Genomic DNA, 18,709 nt, shown 5'->3' on the forward strand with positions numbered 1-18,709 from the left:
CACTGGTTCAGTGGTAAGTCTTCAGTCTTATAACGCTAAAAATTGAGTTTTGTTTGTTTGTTATGAATTTCGCGCAAAGCTACACGAGGGCTATCTGCGCTAGCCGTCCCTAATTTAGCAGTGTAAGACTAGAGGGAAGGCAGCTAGTCATCACCACTCACCGCCAACTCTTTGGCTACTCTTTTACTAACGAATAGTGGGATTGACCGTCACATTATAACGCCCCCACGGCTGAAAGGGCGAGCATGTTTGGTGTGACGGGGATTCGAATCCGAGACCCTCAGATCGCGAGTCGAGTGCCGTAACCACCTGGCCATGCCGGGCCCGCTCGTATTGGTAGATAAATTCAGAATAAATTAGATTTGAGCGTTTCATATCACACACACACACACATATATATATAGAAAGAGAATCAATGTCTTAGAGATTTATTAACTGGGAAAAGTATAAATAAGAAAGTTTGGACTATTATATTAAACAACTAGTAAATTTTAAAAAAAATATATTTTCCTCCAAGTTGATAAGACGATTTTCTGTATTCATCACATTCGTCTCACGTCTGTCTGTTTGTTTGTTCGAAATTAAGCACAAAGCTACACAATGGGCTATCTGGGCTCTGCCCACCACGGGTATCGAAACCCGGATTCTAGCGTTATAAGTCCTCAGACATACCGCTGTGCCACTGGGGGGCGTCACGTCTGTCATTCCTTACTTCAGCATGCGATAATATTTAACAGTGTAGAATGATAGTGAATAACATTTTAAAGGAAGGAGTCCTATTTTTTTTTCCACGAAGGGGGAAACTAACACAGCAAAGCGTTAAGTCAGCAACGAACAAAGAACAACCTAAGCCAAAACAGAACGATGTCCACATCCACAAAGTGAAAGCTATGGTAGCAAAAGAAATTTCTCGACCTATAAAGACATTGACATTTGACGAAACCTCGTAAGTTTCCAACACTGCTCAAAATCAACGATTTGTTTGTTTATTTTGTCCTACGTGAATGTGGCCCTGGAACCCGATGCCCACGAACAGATAAAGAGGGTCCGTGGAAAGTTTTTCAAGACGTGTGGCCAAGGATTAACCTGCTTGTTACAATGGAATCTGCGGTTTCGGGTAGTAGTGCACAATCATGCTATCAGATTGACCGCGATTGGCAGTGGAGAAAAAGTCCAAAGGCACACAGAACTTGGAACATCGTTCTTATGAATTGTGATTTATCCTGTACATCAACATGGTCCCCAACTTGTCTGCTATTACTGTTTCATACAGATTGTTGTAGACATGGTTACTAATAATGAACATATTCATAACCCTGAAGAGAAAATTCGGCATAACTAGAGTTTGTAATGAAAAGTATTGGATTATTGTCATTCAATCTGGATATGTATCTAATTATACGTGGTAATTACAAACTGCTTTTGAATTTGAAATATGACATTTTGGGCTGAGTATTGTCCAATAGTTAGCTTGACTGTGGATCTATGTCCCGTGATTCGCATGCTATTACCGCGAAAAAATAAATAAATCGCTCCCCGTACTTTGGGGCTATGGATGCATTATAAGAATGACAGTCAAATACCGCTATTCTGTCTGCCTTCCCTCTTGTCTTTCACTTTAAAGTTAGGAGCTATTAGTGCAGATAACCCTCGTGTAACTTTGCTTGAAATTCGACGAAAAACAAAACAATTCAATATTTCATATTGCTATGAGTAAGCTTCAGTCATTTGTTTAAAAATAAAATAATATAATTCATAGCTTACTGTGAGTATTTTCATCATTGTATTACAGTTTCTTACGCACTCCGATTACCTGTTTATATCAATTTTTTCTTTAGTGGTTAGTTGTGATGTATAATCAATTTGAGTTTTAAGCGTATTTCTATAAATGTTTTCAAAGAAGTACGTTAATTTTCCTTACTACATCGTCCTTTAAATAATACGAATTTTATAAAAAGAACAGTGAAAAAACAAACAGGTTTCAGCACTTATTTCTTATTGACTAAGAAACAGGTGAATGTTTTTAAATACCTGTGTTATGTTCTTTAAATTTCTTACTAATTGCAATTTTAGAAAGTCCAGGAATTCAAGACTTGAGTCGACGGTATTTGAAGCCTCATAGGTTAGGTCATTTAGTTGATTAGCAAGGTTTGAATACAGCCTGTCATTAGTTTTTTTTTGTTTAGTTTTGGTTGTTTTTATTTTTTAGAAACGGTATACTTAGGATAACGATTTGCAACGATTATAAAGCAGAATTTAGAACATATCATCTGTAATTCTACTTATTCAGCCCGAAACGTTTCGATTACATTGCCTTTATGTATTTTTAAGTGTGTATATGAAACTTCTATAGGTATATTTTTGAAGAAAAGACAGAGAAGAACTCTGTAAAGTCAGTTTTGTTTATTGCTGAAACTGATCGCAATGACACTGACAGATTTAACTGCCACGTGACAAACAAATACGGTAACATCACAGCTAATTTCCAGGTAATTGTACAAGGTGAGTGAAAGTTTGTTTTCCCATTCTAATTACTCTTACCTGTAAAACAGTTAATACATAGTTTGAAAAGGTCACTATCTGTTTATAATTAATTGCAGTCAAATGACAAAGCATACATTTTGAAATATCTTATATCTGCTGTACATCGAAAGTGAAAACTTAAACTTTGTGATTTTTTATTTATATTCTAATAGTGATAACAGCTAACAGATGGCGGAAGTTGTGACGGCTAGTTATTTTGTTCGTAGGTTAAAAAAATGTTGAATTTTTCTCCAAAATATGATGAATGCACAGACGGTTTTAATAATGATAAGCGTAATATTGAGTGAAATAAAATAGACGATAGAAAATATATTAAACAAGCAACTAATAAAGTTTCAACTTGCTTATCCTGATTAGAAAATCGCAAATGGAAACTATGGTAACAATGTACGGTACAAGATCATAATATATTTTTTATCGATATAACAATATTAAAAGCCAAACAATACACACTTTGGAATATTTTGATCTCCATCCATTGTAAAAAAACAAAACAAAAACTATCATCGAATTAAAAAAGAAATAAACAATAAACTTATAATTGGTACCTTTCTCTGAATAAGCGTTGAGTGATCACATTCCAATACCACATAAATACATCAAGGATTGATTTTTTTCCAGAAATTCTATTTCTATGCTCAGATCTTGGCATTCTGACTTTCACCTTTGAAACTGTCATTGATATTGTGGCAATTTTCATAGTTCGTGGCTTACAAAATTCGGCTAATCATCTAGAGATGACGCAATAGAAATATGTTGTTTGTTATCGTTATATCTTCCTATACGCATATTTTAAATGATTTAAAGACAAAATAATTTCTTTGTTGTCCTTGACTCACATTGCCTTCCTGCCAGTAGAATAATCTCTGAGATTGACTGGAGAGGGGTATTGCAGCAGAAATAATTACCAAGTAATTTATTCTTGCTTTCACTTCTAAACATACACATATTTGTCTTTGCTAGATCGGAATTAAATGAGTAGAATGTTGGCTTTAATGGACAGCTCCTGCCTGTTTTTAGAGTAAGACGACCTTTTGACTTCTATACTGAGGCCTTTTTCAGGTCCATATAAGCCAAAACTCTACTACGTCTACACTGCCTGAAATACCTTTGAAACAAACATCTCTAAGTTATTATTAAAACTCATGGTCATGTATATTAGTCAAATTTTATATTGTAATATTCATCTCCAATTTTCTGTTTTTGTAAAAAGTAGTTCTTGTTTCTGTGATCAAAACATCGTTATAATAATAACTGTTTGTTTTCGTGTTTTTCAGTGGTTCTAATATTCAACACATACGTAATATTATGAAAACGTTTAGTGTCTGAAATGGAACTGGTGTAAGACTCTCTATCTCCATATCAGATCTATGGAAGGTGTGGCTTATTGTCGCGCATGCGTAAAAATTCCACTTATATTTCTAGTTTGTTTTGCGTGGAGACGTAAATCACAATTTGGCTATAATTTCTGTAAGATTTGTAAGTAAATGACAGATGCTATTGGTGCAATGTATTTTTTTTTTTGTCAGACATATATTTCAGTTTATTCACAAAACACATATTTATCTCACAGTCACAAATATTTGATAAATATATATATATATAGAGAGAGAACGGATGGTGTTTTAGATGCAATTTATAATTTTGCTTTGAATGTATATATATTAAATATATTCATGTAGAAGAGAGTATTTTTTAAATTTTGATTGAAAGGAAATATCGTTGTCCATTTTAAAAAGACGCTACAGACAAAGTATTTAAATAAAACATTATTTGTAATAGTATGTGTACTCTTGGGACTCTTTAAAGTCTATGTGTAAAGTATATGTGTTTAAAAATACAGGAATATTTTATGCTTACAAAAAACCATACGGATAAAATGAGCCTACTGATAAGTCCGTAGTTCTGTGTTATAAAAATGTTGCATAGTCTTATTTTAGTACTTTTATTACCTTCGGTTTCAAGAAGTTTACGGATACAACAGTGTCTTTACAGAGGCACCGAAAGCTCCTTTGGATCTCAGAATCATGTCAAAGACTGGAAGAACAATAACTATAAAATGGAACGAGCCTCAAAACGGCCATAGTCTCATCACAGGGTATCATGTACAGTACCAGCAACAAGATTCGAGTAAGTTTGGCCATTTACTCATGATGGGATGAATTCCTTGTAACGTAACTTCAACCATAATATAGTTCACTAATTTAAATTATAAAAATTATTCAAACTTTATTAACTGTGCTAATACAATTAAGTGTTTAATAACAGAATCAGCAAGAAAGTCAAAGTTCAACTATATATTCTTGAAAAACAAACAAACATGCAACAATAAGCTTGGTAACTAAATGATGACTTTTTTATGTACTCCTGTACTATACATTAGTACAATATACCAAGAAGCTTGTTTTAAAAGAGAAAGCTACAATGATGTAGTTTTCATAACTGGAAACGAGGAAAACTGGCTATGTGAAATTCCAGTTAAAATTACAGAAATAACCTTTAGTATTAGATATGAATACATTTTATCATAGTCACGTGTTTGTTGTTCGCGATATTCTTTGCTGTAATTGTATAAAATACTTATTCTGTTATATAAATGTTCACCTTAAAAAGTACAATCGAAAATATGGTGTTTATGTACGAAAATTATGCAAGCTATTTTATTTCTCCTGAAAGACACATGATTACGGCATTAGGCACTCATCTAGACGCCGCTTCACGTTTCTTTAGTATGTTTGAAAATATTTACGGTTTAAATTATGTTACCATCTTATATAAAAGTGTCTGTAGTTTATAAGAGCTTGTCATAAGCGAGTTCTGGTGGTTTGGATACAAAATGCTATTGTGATATTCGGAAATTCTAGATAATTGGGAGATACTTACTCTACCACCTGGTAAAAACACAGCTGTCATTGAAAACCTACTTCCGGCGAATGTATATAACTTTCAAGTTGCTGCAGAGAATTCCATTGGACGTAGTAACTTCAGCTTAATTTATACGGAAGAAACCGATGAAGAAGGTATTTTTATTATTCTTTACCTGTAACTTCAGCTTAATTTATACAGAAGAAACCGATGAAGAAGGTATTTCTATTATTCTTAACTGCAACTTCAGCTTAATTTATACGGAAGAAACAGGTGAAGAAGGTATTTTTATTATTCTTAACTGCAACTTCAGCTTAATTTATACGGAAGAAACCGATGAAGAAGGTATTTTCATTATTCTTAACTGTAACTTCAGCTTAATTTATACAGAAGAAACAGGTGAAGAAGGTATTTTTATTATTCTTAACTGTAACTTCAGCTTAATTTATACAGAAGAAACAGGTGAAGAAGGTATTTTTATTATTCTTAACTGTAACTTCAGCTTAACTTATACGGAAGAAACAGGTGAAGAAGGTATTTTTATTATTCTTTACTGTAACTTCAGCTTAATTTATACGGAAGAAACCGATGAAGAAGGTAATTTTATTATTCTTAACTGTAACTTCAGCTTAACTTATACGGAAGAAACCGATGAAGAAGGTATTTTTATTATTCTTAACTGTAACTTCAGCTTAATTTATACGTTGTTTTTTTTTGGAATTTCGCGCAACGTTACACGAGGGCTATCTGCGCTAGCCGTCCCTAATTTAGCAGTGTAAGACTAGAGGGAAGGCAGCTAGTCATCATCACCCACCGCCAACTCTTTGGCTACTCTTTTATCAACGAATAGTGGGATTGACCGTCACATTATAACGTCCCAAGGCTGAAAGGGCGAACAGGTTGGGTGTGATGGGGATTCGAACCCGCGACCCGCAAACTGCGAGTCTAGCGCCCTAACCACCTGGCCATGCTGGGCTTAATTTATACGGAAGAAACCGATGAAGAAGGTATTTTTATTGGCCTTAACTGTAACTTCAGCTTAATTTATACGGAAGAAACAGGTGAATAAGGTATTTTTATTATTCTTAACTGTAACTTCAGTTTAATTTATACGGAAGAAACCGATGAAGAAAGTATTTTTGTTATTCTTAACTTTGTTTAACGCAAACTGGAGTTTATTATGAGACATTTCTATAACCGTCAGGAGCTATCGATATCCAGTTAAAGCTAGATTAGTGAACTTGTAGGATATCGATAGCTCCTGACGAAGCTGTAATAGCACGATATGGAGCTAATAAAGTTAAATTTTAGAGATACAGGTCGTGATTTTACTTACGTTTATAGAAAGATATTTTTGTATTGACTTAAAAACATTTTAAATAACTTAGATTATATACTTTATAAATAGGTAGCCAAACGGAAAATATTATAACTAAACATCCATAACGTCAACTTTCTTGCGACATCTATTCATCAGATTAGTTTGATTTTTGTTTAGGTTTCGGTGTAAAATACTTCATAAATACCACATTATAGCTAATCTTTATATTCACGTATATCGTATCGTGGTAAAATAATGTTATATACTTTTACTTCAGAATACGCGAAAGAAAACAACATATTCAGAAGAATATTTATAACTTCCAAAATATTCGCGTTTTACGGTTATATTTGTATCAGTAAGACAAAATAATTACTTTAGACTATAAGTTTATGAAGCTCTACATATCAATCGCCAGCATCTCTACTTCTGTTTGATCAAATTCAGTATAATCTTTTCTTGTTTGAAAAAGTCAGGTTAATATTTGTAAACCATAAAGAATCTGCTAATAACAGGCCTCATTACACTTTCATCTATTAATCTACAAATCATGTGCTAATAATAGAACCCATGACCAATAGAAATGCCCATAACGTGTTCAACAGATTTGCTTATAGATCATAATTTTATGCTACAACAAGACACAATATTCGTTATATTCTTAGTTGATAAGCTTGTTTAAAACACATATAATCATACTTGTAATGTATCTATGCCATTTAGTCAGTTTGGCTTAGTTTAATTGTCAACTCACAGTCTGCGAGACTTCTTTGAATTATTCCAGCCCATAAATTAGGTTGACATAATTCGATAACTCGTCTGTATGTCCTATGAATTATCAGATCAAAAATCAAACCTTCTAGGTGCATATACTACTAAATTCAAAAATTGTGTTAAGTGAGCAGTCCATTTTTATGTTTCATTTTAAACTCAGTATGCACACAAAGGTCGTATTACGCCCCATTTATCTTATGTTCTTCACCAAGTATGTTTACATAAAAACAATCAGATGTATGACTCACACACAAGATTTTTGTTTCTTTCGGAAGAAATTTCCATGTGGATATTTTAACATGCAAAGTACCAAAACCACAAAGTAGAAATACTGAACTCCTTAGTGTTTAGACGGTTTTACATCTCTAATAAAGTTAAGACTTCCTACATCTTTAATAAAACTATTTTTTTTCAAATTCCATATAGATGACTGAACCTATATGTACTTGTGGTATGTACACTTTACTATTTAGGCTTTTAACAGAAAGATGGGTTAAGAAAGTTTATCGCATTTGACAGTACACTTGTACAAGCACAGCGCCCTCTTTTGTAGACGTTTGAAAAAAAAATAAACTTTATGCCAGGCTAGCTGGTCTACATCTCACGATGTGAAAGGAACCTACTTAGACTGTAGAAAAAGTAAGACAAATACAAACTTACTTCTACAGTTTCATTGCTGATTTGTTCGTATTTCAAAATGTAGAACATTCGTAAACATGTACATAACTAATAGCATGGTCATTTTAGTTAACATTCCGCATACCAGTCAAAGATATTTTGGACTATAGTTACTTATACATTATAATTCACCCAGTTCATACAAGTTGCACATTTAGTCCAAATTTTTACAACTCAATATTAATTGTTTAGTGCCTGGAGCGCCACCTCTAAACGTTAACGCTGACGCAACAGGACCGAACTCTATCAAGGTAACATGGGAGGTGAGTTAATATTGCATTTCTGATGTGAAGCAAATTGTTCAACTTGTGTTCAACAGGCATATTACTGAAGTTTAATCAAAACATGAAAAATCACAAATACTTTATTTTTTCACTGTTTTATTAGCTTGCAGGTTTGTTAAAAAATAATGTTGCCTTTCCAGCATTTTATTTAAGATATACAGATTTTCCGTTTAGTAAAATTACTCTATTTTTGTATGCCTTTTTTTTTTTTCAAATAACACTCACTACAAACAATGTACCTGCAAATCTTTTGTTTTATTTATTTTAGTGTGTTTAATGGTTAATAGTTTTTAATTAGTTTGTACTGATGGTATTATATGAATATAAGGCATGTTTTTTCTTTTTTTTGTTAGCCTCCACGTCAGGAACTTTGGAATGGCCCAATAAAGGGATATTATATCGGATACACCATGGTAACATCATCAGAGCCAGCGATGTTCAAGATGGTCGAACTGAAAGGAGACGACACGGACCTAGAGACTCACTTAACAAACTTGCGTCGTTCCCAGCGATATTCTGTGTCGGTCCAAGCATTCAACAGTAAAGGTGCTGGTCCGATGTCCGAGCAGATTACAGTTCAGACTCTTGCTGATGGTAGGTTATGAAAGAATAAAAGTATTGTTGAAAGTAAATCACTTCGAGTTACACCTTAAACCAGTTAAAACTGAAGAAACAAAGCTGCCTATTTCTATGTGTGTTGCAAATGATAGATCATTTTACTTTAGATTAATTAAACATTGTTCCCAAACAAAACATGTTTTTCACACGTAGTTTTGTAATGTGCTTGTCAGTTTAATTTCATTGTAGTTTTCTGCTATAGAAATCTGCAAGAAATCAAAACGTTCTTAGTAGGAAATTCACAGTGTCTCTGCTGGTACATGTGTTAGATCTACATATTGTTTTTCGTAATTACAATCAAAATAATTATTCACTTCATAAGTATGATCACGACGTAGCTGCACGTCAGCTACTGGGTATCATTAAATAATTATTTTTGACACATGTTTTTAAATCACCAGAACTCTTGTTATAGTTGATTTATTGCAGTGAATAAACAGTAAAGTGCCAACAACATCCAATGACTTTCCAAGGTTCCACCCGACCAAAACTAACTGGCTTTACATAATTAAAACAAACTTCAGTGAATAAATATAATTAAAAAACTTAGCTCCTCAAGCTCTTAAAGGATTTAGGTGAAAATGAAAGTTTAAAGTGTAATAAGAGGAAAAGACGTAACAAAAAGATCCAAACGCAAGAATATATTGCCAAATAGGGCAATATAATATAAAATGGTGACTGACAATCAAGGTTGTGTAAGGAAAAGAACCAAACACTAAATTGGGTCTATGAGGATGTTAAGGACTTTTTATGCTACAGAAATAGGAAATGACGTCAAAGGACAAAGATGTAGAAGATGAAAATTTTGTCTATCCAACTTATGGACAAAAAATAAATATTAACAGTGGAAGTCATTTAATCTGTAATGGAATTACCATTGGGTATATTTGTAGAAATAAATTTGTTCATTGTTTCATCTTTATTTTTTACCATATGTATCGAATTCTATGCAAGCTTAGACGTACAGTTGGCTAAGCTTAAGATTATTTTTGTCTACTTTGCATCATTTTTTAATGACGGACACCTCATATTTATGATTATGAAATGTGATAATTATTTTCATAACTGAAGTGGTTCTTAGTGTAAAACTACACAATGGGTTATCTTCACTCTGTCCATTGGAAAGTTGATACTTTGTCTTCTTTTAATCGCGCCCCCTAGTGGTTTAGTGGTAAGTTTCCGAATTAACAAGCTAAACTGTGCGTTTCGATTCTTCGTGGTGGACAGAGTGCAGATAACTCATTATGTAGGTTTGCACTAAAACCCAACAACAACTTTTGACCACTATTAGATGTAGATGGGTATAAGATATGTAGTTGGTAGTGTGTTTCGTATCTATTTTAACTTTCTTTTTATCTCCAAGGTTTAACAGCATCACCACCTGAAATGTTATAACGTTATGTTGCGTTTTACACCATCTATTACGCTGACTTCGTTATTAAGTCAATTACAGAAATTTTAAGTAAAAGTTTACCTTTACGTTAAAAGACAACATTTGATATTCGTATTCTTGTTAAGTATTTAATTCCCAAACGTGCTTATCTATAACAGAAAGCAAATTCCCTTCGTTTTCCTTCTATTGTATTATACATAGAATATTTTTAGATATGGTTATTTCTGTAATGTATATAATTTACTTCAGAAAAAAGATTTAAAGAGAATGTTTTATTGTTTTCAAGTTATTCTGTGCAACGTAAATTGTTTGTACTATATATTTTAGAATTTTACTTTTAACCAAATTTTGATATAAACAACTAATTTATCGTTTGTTTTCATGTGTAAAATAAGATATGTGCAATAAATACAGAATGCTCATATTCCACTAAATAAAATTGGTGTTTGTTTTCGCACGGTGTGTGTATAAAAATTAACAAATGAAATGCTATTAATTTAACCACTTTTTCGGAATAGTAAGACGCTACCCTAGATTTAAGGGATTAATTACAGCAAAATGGTTTTAGATTATAGCTTTTCAGTCGCTTGTAGTTTCAACGTTGAAAAATTTATATTAGAAATGTTTATGGATGTTATTGCAAATTTAGACGGAATTTTATTTAATTGTTGTTTAGACCGTGTGTTAGTTTTAAAGTAATAGGCATCTATCAACATAAAAGTAAAGTAAACAAAGAGTATAATGTAAAATAGCTATATACTAATACAGCCTTTCTCAACCACCGGTCATCCAACCGGCGCCGATCCTCTCACAATCTCCTTGTCTGTCCGTGGAATTTCACGAAAACAAACAAACAAAAGAATATTCATATGAGAATCGTAATGATTCTTCGTTGTCTATACATTTGAGCGGTCCGCGACAGTTTAAAGAGGTAGAGAGCCAGTACCTGGTATCGAAAGGGTTGAGAAAAGCTGTACAAGCAGACTCGTACAGTTCATTAAAGTAACAGAATGGATTTCAAACTAAATAAAATTAGCAATCTCAAATAGTAACATGTAAATTGATGGTAATCAGTGACACAAAATTAGATGACCGAATATGTATATACCATATATAACGTCATACAAAATGCGTTTTTGTAATATACTTCAGTACCGCCTACGGCTCCACACATAACAGTTGTGTCGAAGACAACGACATCTATCACATTCAGCTGGACTCATCGAAGAACATTTGGTAGCCCAGTGAGAGGTAAATTAAAACTTCCTCTATATTACATTTGTTATAGATTGTTATCTGAAATGTTCAAGATGAAAACAGGAATAACTTAGGTATTTGGCAGTCAACATTATTGTAAGTTTAATGTGTGTGTGTTTTCTTATAGCAAAGTTACATCGGGCTATTTACTGAGTCCACCGAGGGGAATCGAATCCCTGATTTTAGCGTTGTAACTCCGAAGACTTACCACTGGGAGATATAAGTTTTAAAACCTTTGAAACATGAACATTGGATATATTTTTAGGTTATTTTGTTACCTTCTACTCCTTATTCTTCAATACAAATATAAAACTGAATGTAATTATAATTAACGAAATATGATGAATACGCATCTTGACATTGTGTATATATTTACATACTTTTACGCTTTAGCGCGAATCACATAGCATAAATGTATACCATGAAAACGGCCTTCCTGCATTGAATTACATGATGGAGAATTTCACTCATGATGTTAGCGCTTTGAAAAGTATACCTTTCTTCTTCAGTAACAAATTGGGAATGACTAATTTAAGATAAGTGAGGGAAAAGGCGGATAGACGTCAAGGTTACATCATTTAAACTGTGTTTTGGTTGTTTTTTAAAGACATGTTACAGGTGTTAACAGCTCGTTGAGCGACCACCCGTATTAACATTCAACAGGTTGTGCTTTTGTTTTATACTTACGTAACTTAATTTAAAGTGATAAATAAATTAAAAGCAAGTTATATGAATTTATTCACGCAGTAAACATGCTCGCCCTTTCAGCCGTTGGGGCGTTATAATGTGACGGTCAATCCCACTATTCTTTGCTCAAAGAGTAGCCCAAGAGTTGGCAGTGGGTGGTAATAACTAGCTTCCTTCCTCTAGTCTTACACTGCTAAATTATGGACGACTAGCACAGATAGCCCTCTTGTAGCTTTGCACGAAATTCATAACAAAGAAACAAACTTAAGCCCCCTGATGGCTTAGCGTATGAGCTTATAACGCTAAAAACCGAAGTGAGATACTCGTTATTGTAACAGTTTTATTTTGTTTTTAGATACTTCAGTATCACATTCAAAATTCTCAGCAGTAAATTATTGCTTAAGGTAATAATAATTATGTTAATGTGCGTCCAAAACTTGATTTCTTAATCCTTTAACTTCTAGGATTTAACTTTAATTTCACTCAAAATGATCATATTTTGCTAATATCTAATTCCCGTATTTTTGTAATAATACTCAGACCTTCTTGTGTTTTCGTACTAAAGCAAGTGTTTGAATACGATAATAGATAATATACTATTTTTAAAACAAATTATAGTTGTTGTAGAAGAATATAAGGTTCGATGTTAGTTAAGAGTTAATAAATATATCGTATCAATTTTCCCAAGATTGAGCTGTAACTATAGTTTCAATGAAAGTATGTCTAATTAGTTTGTTAATTTATCTTATAGTTGAAGCTCGTATGATAAATGCTTTGATGTCTGGTTCTAGAATACGTGCTATATTATCGTGAAGAACATAAGAATTGGATCGAGAATCCTATCAGATCCAAGCCTGATGATCACATTTATACGCTCAGCGGACTCGAATGTGGCACCAAGTATCAGCTGTATATGGTGTCTACCAATAGCGTCGGGAGAAGTGAGCCTAGTGAGATTATATCTGCACGGACAGATGGAGCTGGTGAGTAAATATTGATGAAAGACAAACCAACAATACGACATACTCGATATTGTCAAGGAACAGAGAATGGGTGATGATGCATGAAACATATCACTCACTAGTTTATACATTTCCTAAGAAGATTGTATTCTATGTTTTGCTTATAAATTTTAGTCTCTTTAATAATATTTGTTATATATTCTAATATGAGGGTTATTTTACATTATTAGCTTAGTATATGGAATTAGTACAAACATAAATTTTCTAATCTAGGCGAATCTAATGAGATATTATTCTGATTACGGCAGAAAACATCACTAATAGGAAGAGTACCTAAATGATGTATCAATGCATTATATTCATTGCAAATAAGAACGATATATTAAATTAGCGATATATATTACTACGGTGGTTTTTAGTTCTGATCTACGAGGAGTGTCCGAAAAGTTCGTGACCCCACCTATAAAGAAAAGAGACATTGGTTCAACTGTGGATTATTTTTTAACATAATCTCCTCCTGAGTCTATACACTTGCGCCAGCGTGCTCTAAGGCCTTTATGCCCTTCTGAAAGACCTCTTTATCTTGGTCCTCAATTCATGACTCGACGATATGAACGAGATTAACCTCTCTATGAAATATTCGACCTTTCAGAAATATTTTAAGGTTAGGAACAGAAAAAAAATCACTTGGCGCTAAATCCAGTGAATAAGAGGGTGAGTCAATATTTCGAAGCCAGCATCATGGATAGCATTCAAAGCAACACGCAATTTATGAGCTGGGTCGTTGTCTTGATGGAAGAGAACACATTGTTTGAGCAAACCTCTTTTCTTTGAGTTCTTAACACATGTTGATTAAGGATGCATAGTAATCTCCTGTAACGGTTTGATCCCTTTCCAAAGAATGAACTGGTAAAACGGCCTTGGTATAAAAAAAAATGCTTGCTACAGTACTTTTACCGATTATTACTTCCTCTACTAACTTCCTAATGATACCACACATGTATTACCAAATCATGAACTTTATCTACAGTTTCTGATTTGGTCGATATCGAGGGCCGACCCGACCTCGGATCATCTTCACATGATTGTCTTCCGCATTTAAACTCAGCACACCACTTTTTCATTGTTGAATATGCCGCAGCGCCCTCTCCTAATGTTGATTCTATGTCCTGGTGGATTTCACGGCACGAAGTTCGTTCTTCTCCATGACGTTTGACACTGCTCACTTCTTTTCTTCAAAAATCCTCAACACACAAAATACACTCGTGTTGTTTACTCATAAAAAGCTTCAGTCTTGATATTTATCAGAAAAAAAGAATCACACATTCCAGTTTTTTTTTCTTTTTGGGTCGGGCCACGAACTTTTCGGACAACCCTCATATGTATTTTGATTGATCAAGAGTTAGTGACAATATAGCAAATAGTTATTCATGATCACCCGTCATAGATATGTCTGTTTTTATTATATAGGACCATAAGGTGTGATTCTACATTCTGACACTCTTCAATCTTGTATGTTTTTTCACTTTCGACTGAGTTAAGAACATCCATGTAATGCAAGATTTATTTTTGGTAAAACACAATATAATGGCTTAATGTAGTATACAGAGCTTACTTTAATAAAGTTTGCACACTTATGATAAAATATATTCTTATGTGATAACTAGAATAAGTAAATTATTACTACGCTAATTTATTTTTGTCAGAAGGGAACTTCTGTTTGAGACAGACTTACTTAGTGTGAAAGTGATGAGTTTTGATTGGTTGAAAGAAATATGAACTGGAGCCAGCAATAAGTAACAATGTGATATTTACAGTTCAGAAACCTAGAGACAAAAATTAAAGTTTCGACAACTTTTTGAATGTTTCTTTACAAAATTAAACAAACTGTGATTACTGTTAACATATCAATTTGCGATATTTTCGAGTAAAAATTTACTGAAATAGAATTAGAATATATTTATGATTTATATTTTAAAAGAATGCTCACTCAGACTGAGACGAACATGCTTTGATGTTCTCATTTTGTGAAATACAATAGTAATATCACTTTGTTAACTGATTATGTCATTTTTTAAACACTACAGTCATATAACTTTGTTAACTGATTATCTCATTTTGTGAAACACTACGATAATATATCTTTAACTGATTATCTCATTTTGTGAAACATAACAGTGATATAACCTTAACTGATTATTGCATATTTTGAGATACAACAGCAATATCACTTTGTTAACTGATTATGCCATTTTTGGAAATGCTATTGTTATATCATTCTTTCAAGCGGTCTGAAAATATTTGCAATAAGCCAGACATTAGAGTCGAGCGCGAAAAATGTTACAGAAAAAGTGTGAAGCAAAGTGGGAGAAAATATACCAAGATACAGAAATAAAACTTTTACTGCGAGTGGTATCACAAGCGCATGTATGAATGAATTTTCGTGGTTGACATAAATTTTCATAAGAAAGATATCTGTTGATAATGTAACATAATTTCCATACCATGACCAGCTAAGAACTGGAGTGTTGAGTTATGACAAACTCTTGTTAGGGTAATCTGTCAATATCTAAAATGACTCAAGTAACAGTGCTTAATCGAAATAGTGTTTTTAAGTGTTTTACACTCACAAAAAAGAAAACTATCATTTTATAGGTATTTCAAGAACTTGTAGCATTCCGCCACAATTTAATTCTTCGTATTGTTAGCCGACACTAGGCAGCTGGTACATAATTCGGTCACTGATGAGGAGTGGAATTCTTCGAAACTAGTATGGCTCACAGACACACCCCTAATGAAAGAATAGACCATTCCAAGCTTTTACTTGTTGTTCAACAGTGTTTAAAACCACAGTTTGTTTTAATTATCGAACACGACAGTCAAAATGAAACTTTGTGTCACATTGTCGACAGATAGTCCTCACAAGTCTCTCTTTCTATATAACGTGTAGTGTTTTTTTTTGAATCTATAGAATATTTCCGCTCAATAGCATACACACCATCTACTAGTGAGAAAAAACAATTGCGAAAATGTAAATTTAAATGTAAAAAAAAGGTTTAGAATTAAGTTGTTCAAAGTGACATTTCGAGGAATCTGCCTTTCTTCAGGCTTCACCGTAAATGCCGAGTTGTATAAACTGATAGTAATATTGAAGATTATTGAAAAATGCTTGTAGAACATGGTAAATACGTTCAGTATGGTCAACGCAGCTTATGTGGACTCAACAAAGAAATTTATTGTTGGAAATCAGCATGTTAACATGAAATATTTTCAAAAGCATTAACTTGAAATGCTTATAAACAATTAAGAGTTTCAGTGTTTTTCTCCTAGAGATATTATATACTGTTACGACAGCAGAAGTCACGTGACGCTAGTAACACGTCATGATATTTTAGAAGGATCATGTTTGTTCGTGGCAACTCTGGTCTTTTCTATGCGCCCTCTATTCTTGTATATAAGTGTGCCAGATAAAGCGAAATTAATTAATCGGAGATAGATAATTGCAGACAGACAGAGACGGACAATTGAGTCAAGCGCGGTACTAAAGTACGTGAATTGTTGTGAATTATAGCGTGTGTTTAAGTTAAAGTGACTGTGGAAATTAAGTGTATTGCAAAGTTGTATTGAAAGGGAATAAACTAGTTTTATTTAAGAAAGGACTTGTGTCGCTGAAGTTTCATCGGAAATAAATTATACGAAAAATTAACAAACGAACAGAGACGTAACAATACATTTCTTTGCATTACAGACACATTATGTCCACAAAGTATACGTTAACACCGATCTCTCATTTTTGATTTTTAAGTTTTCATGATATTTTATTTCAACTTTTAAAGCATGTTTTTATATGAAATTTTGCCCCCACCGGCGTTTTTTGGTAGAGAGGGAATATTAACTAATCCTCTAATGACCCTAACATTCCTAGATGGTAATTTGTAAATCTCAAGTGTAAACATAAGATGCCATTTATGGAGGATCTATAGGTATTCCTTGATTCCTTTAATGAAGTGGTTATGAAACTGTTGTAAAGTTTAGAATTAACATTAATGTGTAAATATCAAAGATAATTAACAATACGTTATATATATATTCGTTCTCTTAATGATTTAAACTAATATTAAGGATAATTAACAAGCTCAATTTTCCCATAGAACTACCAGTTGTATAGAACGTTACTGAAATTACAGTTTGGAATGAAGAAAAGGGATCTTGCGTTTTTTTGTCAGTAGGTAATGTTTAAATTTGTGCAATTTTATTGTAGGTAAAACACAATTGGTTGCACCTATATCTGTATTAGACCATTGGCTATTTTTGAGATAAAAAGCATTTTTTACCAATTTCCAGCTCCTTTGTCTCCACCAAGAGAGGACTTTATTCATCGTGACATCACTTCTGTTAAGCTTAATTTATTCTCTTGGCAAACTGGTGGTTGTCCAATTAAAGAATATTCCATAAAGCTCCGGAGAAAACCCATGTCACATTGGGCAGTGCTGACAGATCACGTGCCTTTTAGCCAATCACAGCATTTATTACAAGGTCTTTCACCAGGAACGTGGTATGACCTTCAAGTAACCGCATACAGCAGTGCAGGGGCAACAGAAGCTATGTATGAGTTTCAAACTTTTAATGTTACGTTCGAAGGTAAAAATTATTAATGAAATTCATAACGTAGTACTCTCTATTAGTTTTCATTTTCACACTTATTAACAAATATTAATTGTTGTCTTTTGATATTGTTTTTTGTTTCTGCTTCCTCCTTTCTTTTCTATACACCTTTGTAATTTGACCCGACATATTATTGTACTTTATGTTTTATTATCTTTATTGTACTTTGTTTTCGTTTTCATTTTCACACTTATTAACAAATATTAATTGTTGTCTTTTGATATTGTTTTTTGTTTCTGCTTCCTCCTTTCTTTTCTGTACACCTTTGTAATTTGACCCGCCATATTATTGTACTTTATGTTTTATTATCTTTATTGTACTTTGTTTTCGTTTCGTAATTTTATGTATTTTTATCTTATGACTTTCCCATCACTTGTTTTTTTTTTTAGACTTTCTGTATAGGGTTTTCTACTGATATCTTTTTCAATGATAACCTGAGTCATTAATTTTTCTGGTAGTTTATTACCCATATTATCAAGACAGTTAAAAGTTGTTGCATATTTATTATTTCAATAATTTTTTTATCTTAATCTGTAATGCTAAGATTAAAAGCCCGATTGATATACCATTGAATCGCTGTTAGCAAGTTTTTCAGTCATATATATATATATATATATATATATATCGTATTACCGTTATCGGTCCAAGTTGTCAACTTATT

At 32.9% G+C, this 18,709-nt stretch overlaps 1 protein-coding gene across 2 annotated transcripts in view; it reads left to right on the forward strand.

The window, feature by feature from the left end:
* LOC106458723 (Down syndrome cell adhesion molecule-like protein 1 homolog) overlaps nt 1-18,709 on the forward strand; it is a 108,265-nt gene that overhangs the window by 82,851 nt on the left and 6,705 nt on the right. For both annotated transcript variants that reach the window (XM_022384995.1, XM_022384996.1), the window contains exons 13-20: nt 2,354-2,502; nt 4,540-4,674; nt 5,409-5,564; nt 8,375-8,445; nt 8,820-9,060; nt 11,630-11,728; nt 13,213-13,404; nt 17,728-18,024. In XM_022384995.1, coding sequence (XP_022240703.1) covers nt 2,354-2,502; nt 4,540-4,674; nt 5,409-5,564; nt 8,375-8,445; nt 8,820-9,060; nt 11,630-11,728; nt 13,213-13,404; nt 17,728-18,024 — 1,340 coding nt within the window. The remainder of the gene's footprint in view (nt 1-2,353; nt 2,503-4,539; nt 4,675-5,408; nt 5,565-8,374; nt 8,446-8,819; nt 9,061-11,629; nt 11,729-13,212; nt 13,405-17,727; nt 18,025-18,709) is intronic.

The sequence above is a fragment of the Limulus polyphemus genome, unplaced genomic scaffold (genome assembly GCF_000517525.1).
Source record: "Limulus polyphemus unplaced genomic scaffold, Limulus_polyphemus-2.1.2 Scaffold505, whole genome shotgun sequence".
NCBI classification, from domain to species: Eukaryota; Metazoa; Arthropoda; class Merostomata; order Xiphosura; family Limulidae; genus Limulus; species Limulus polyphemus.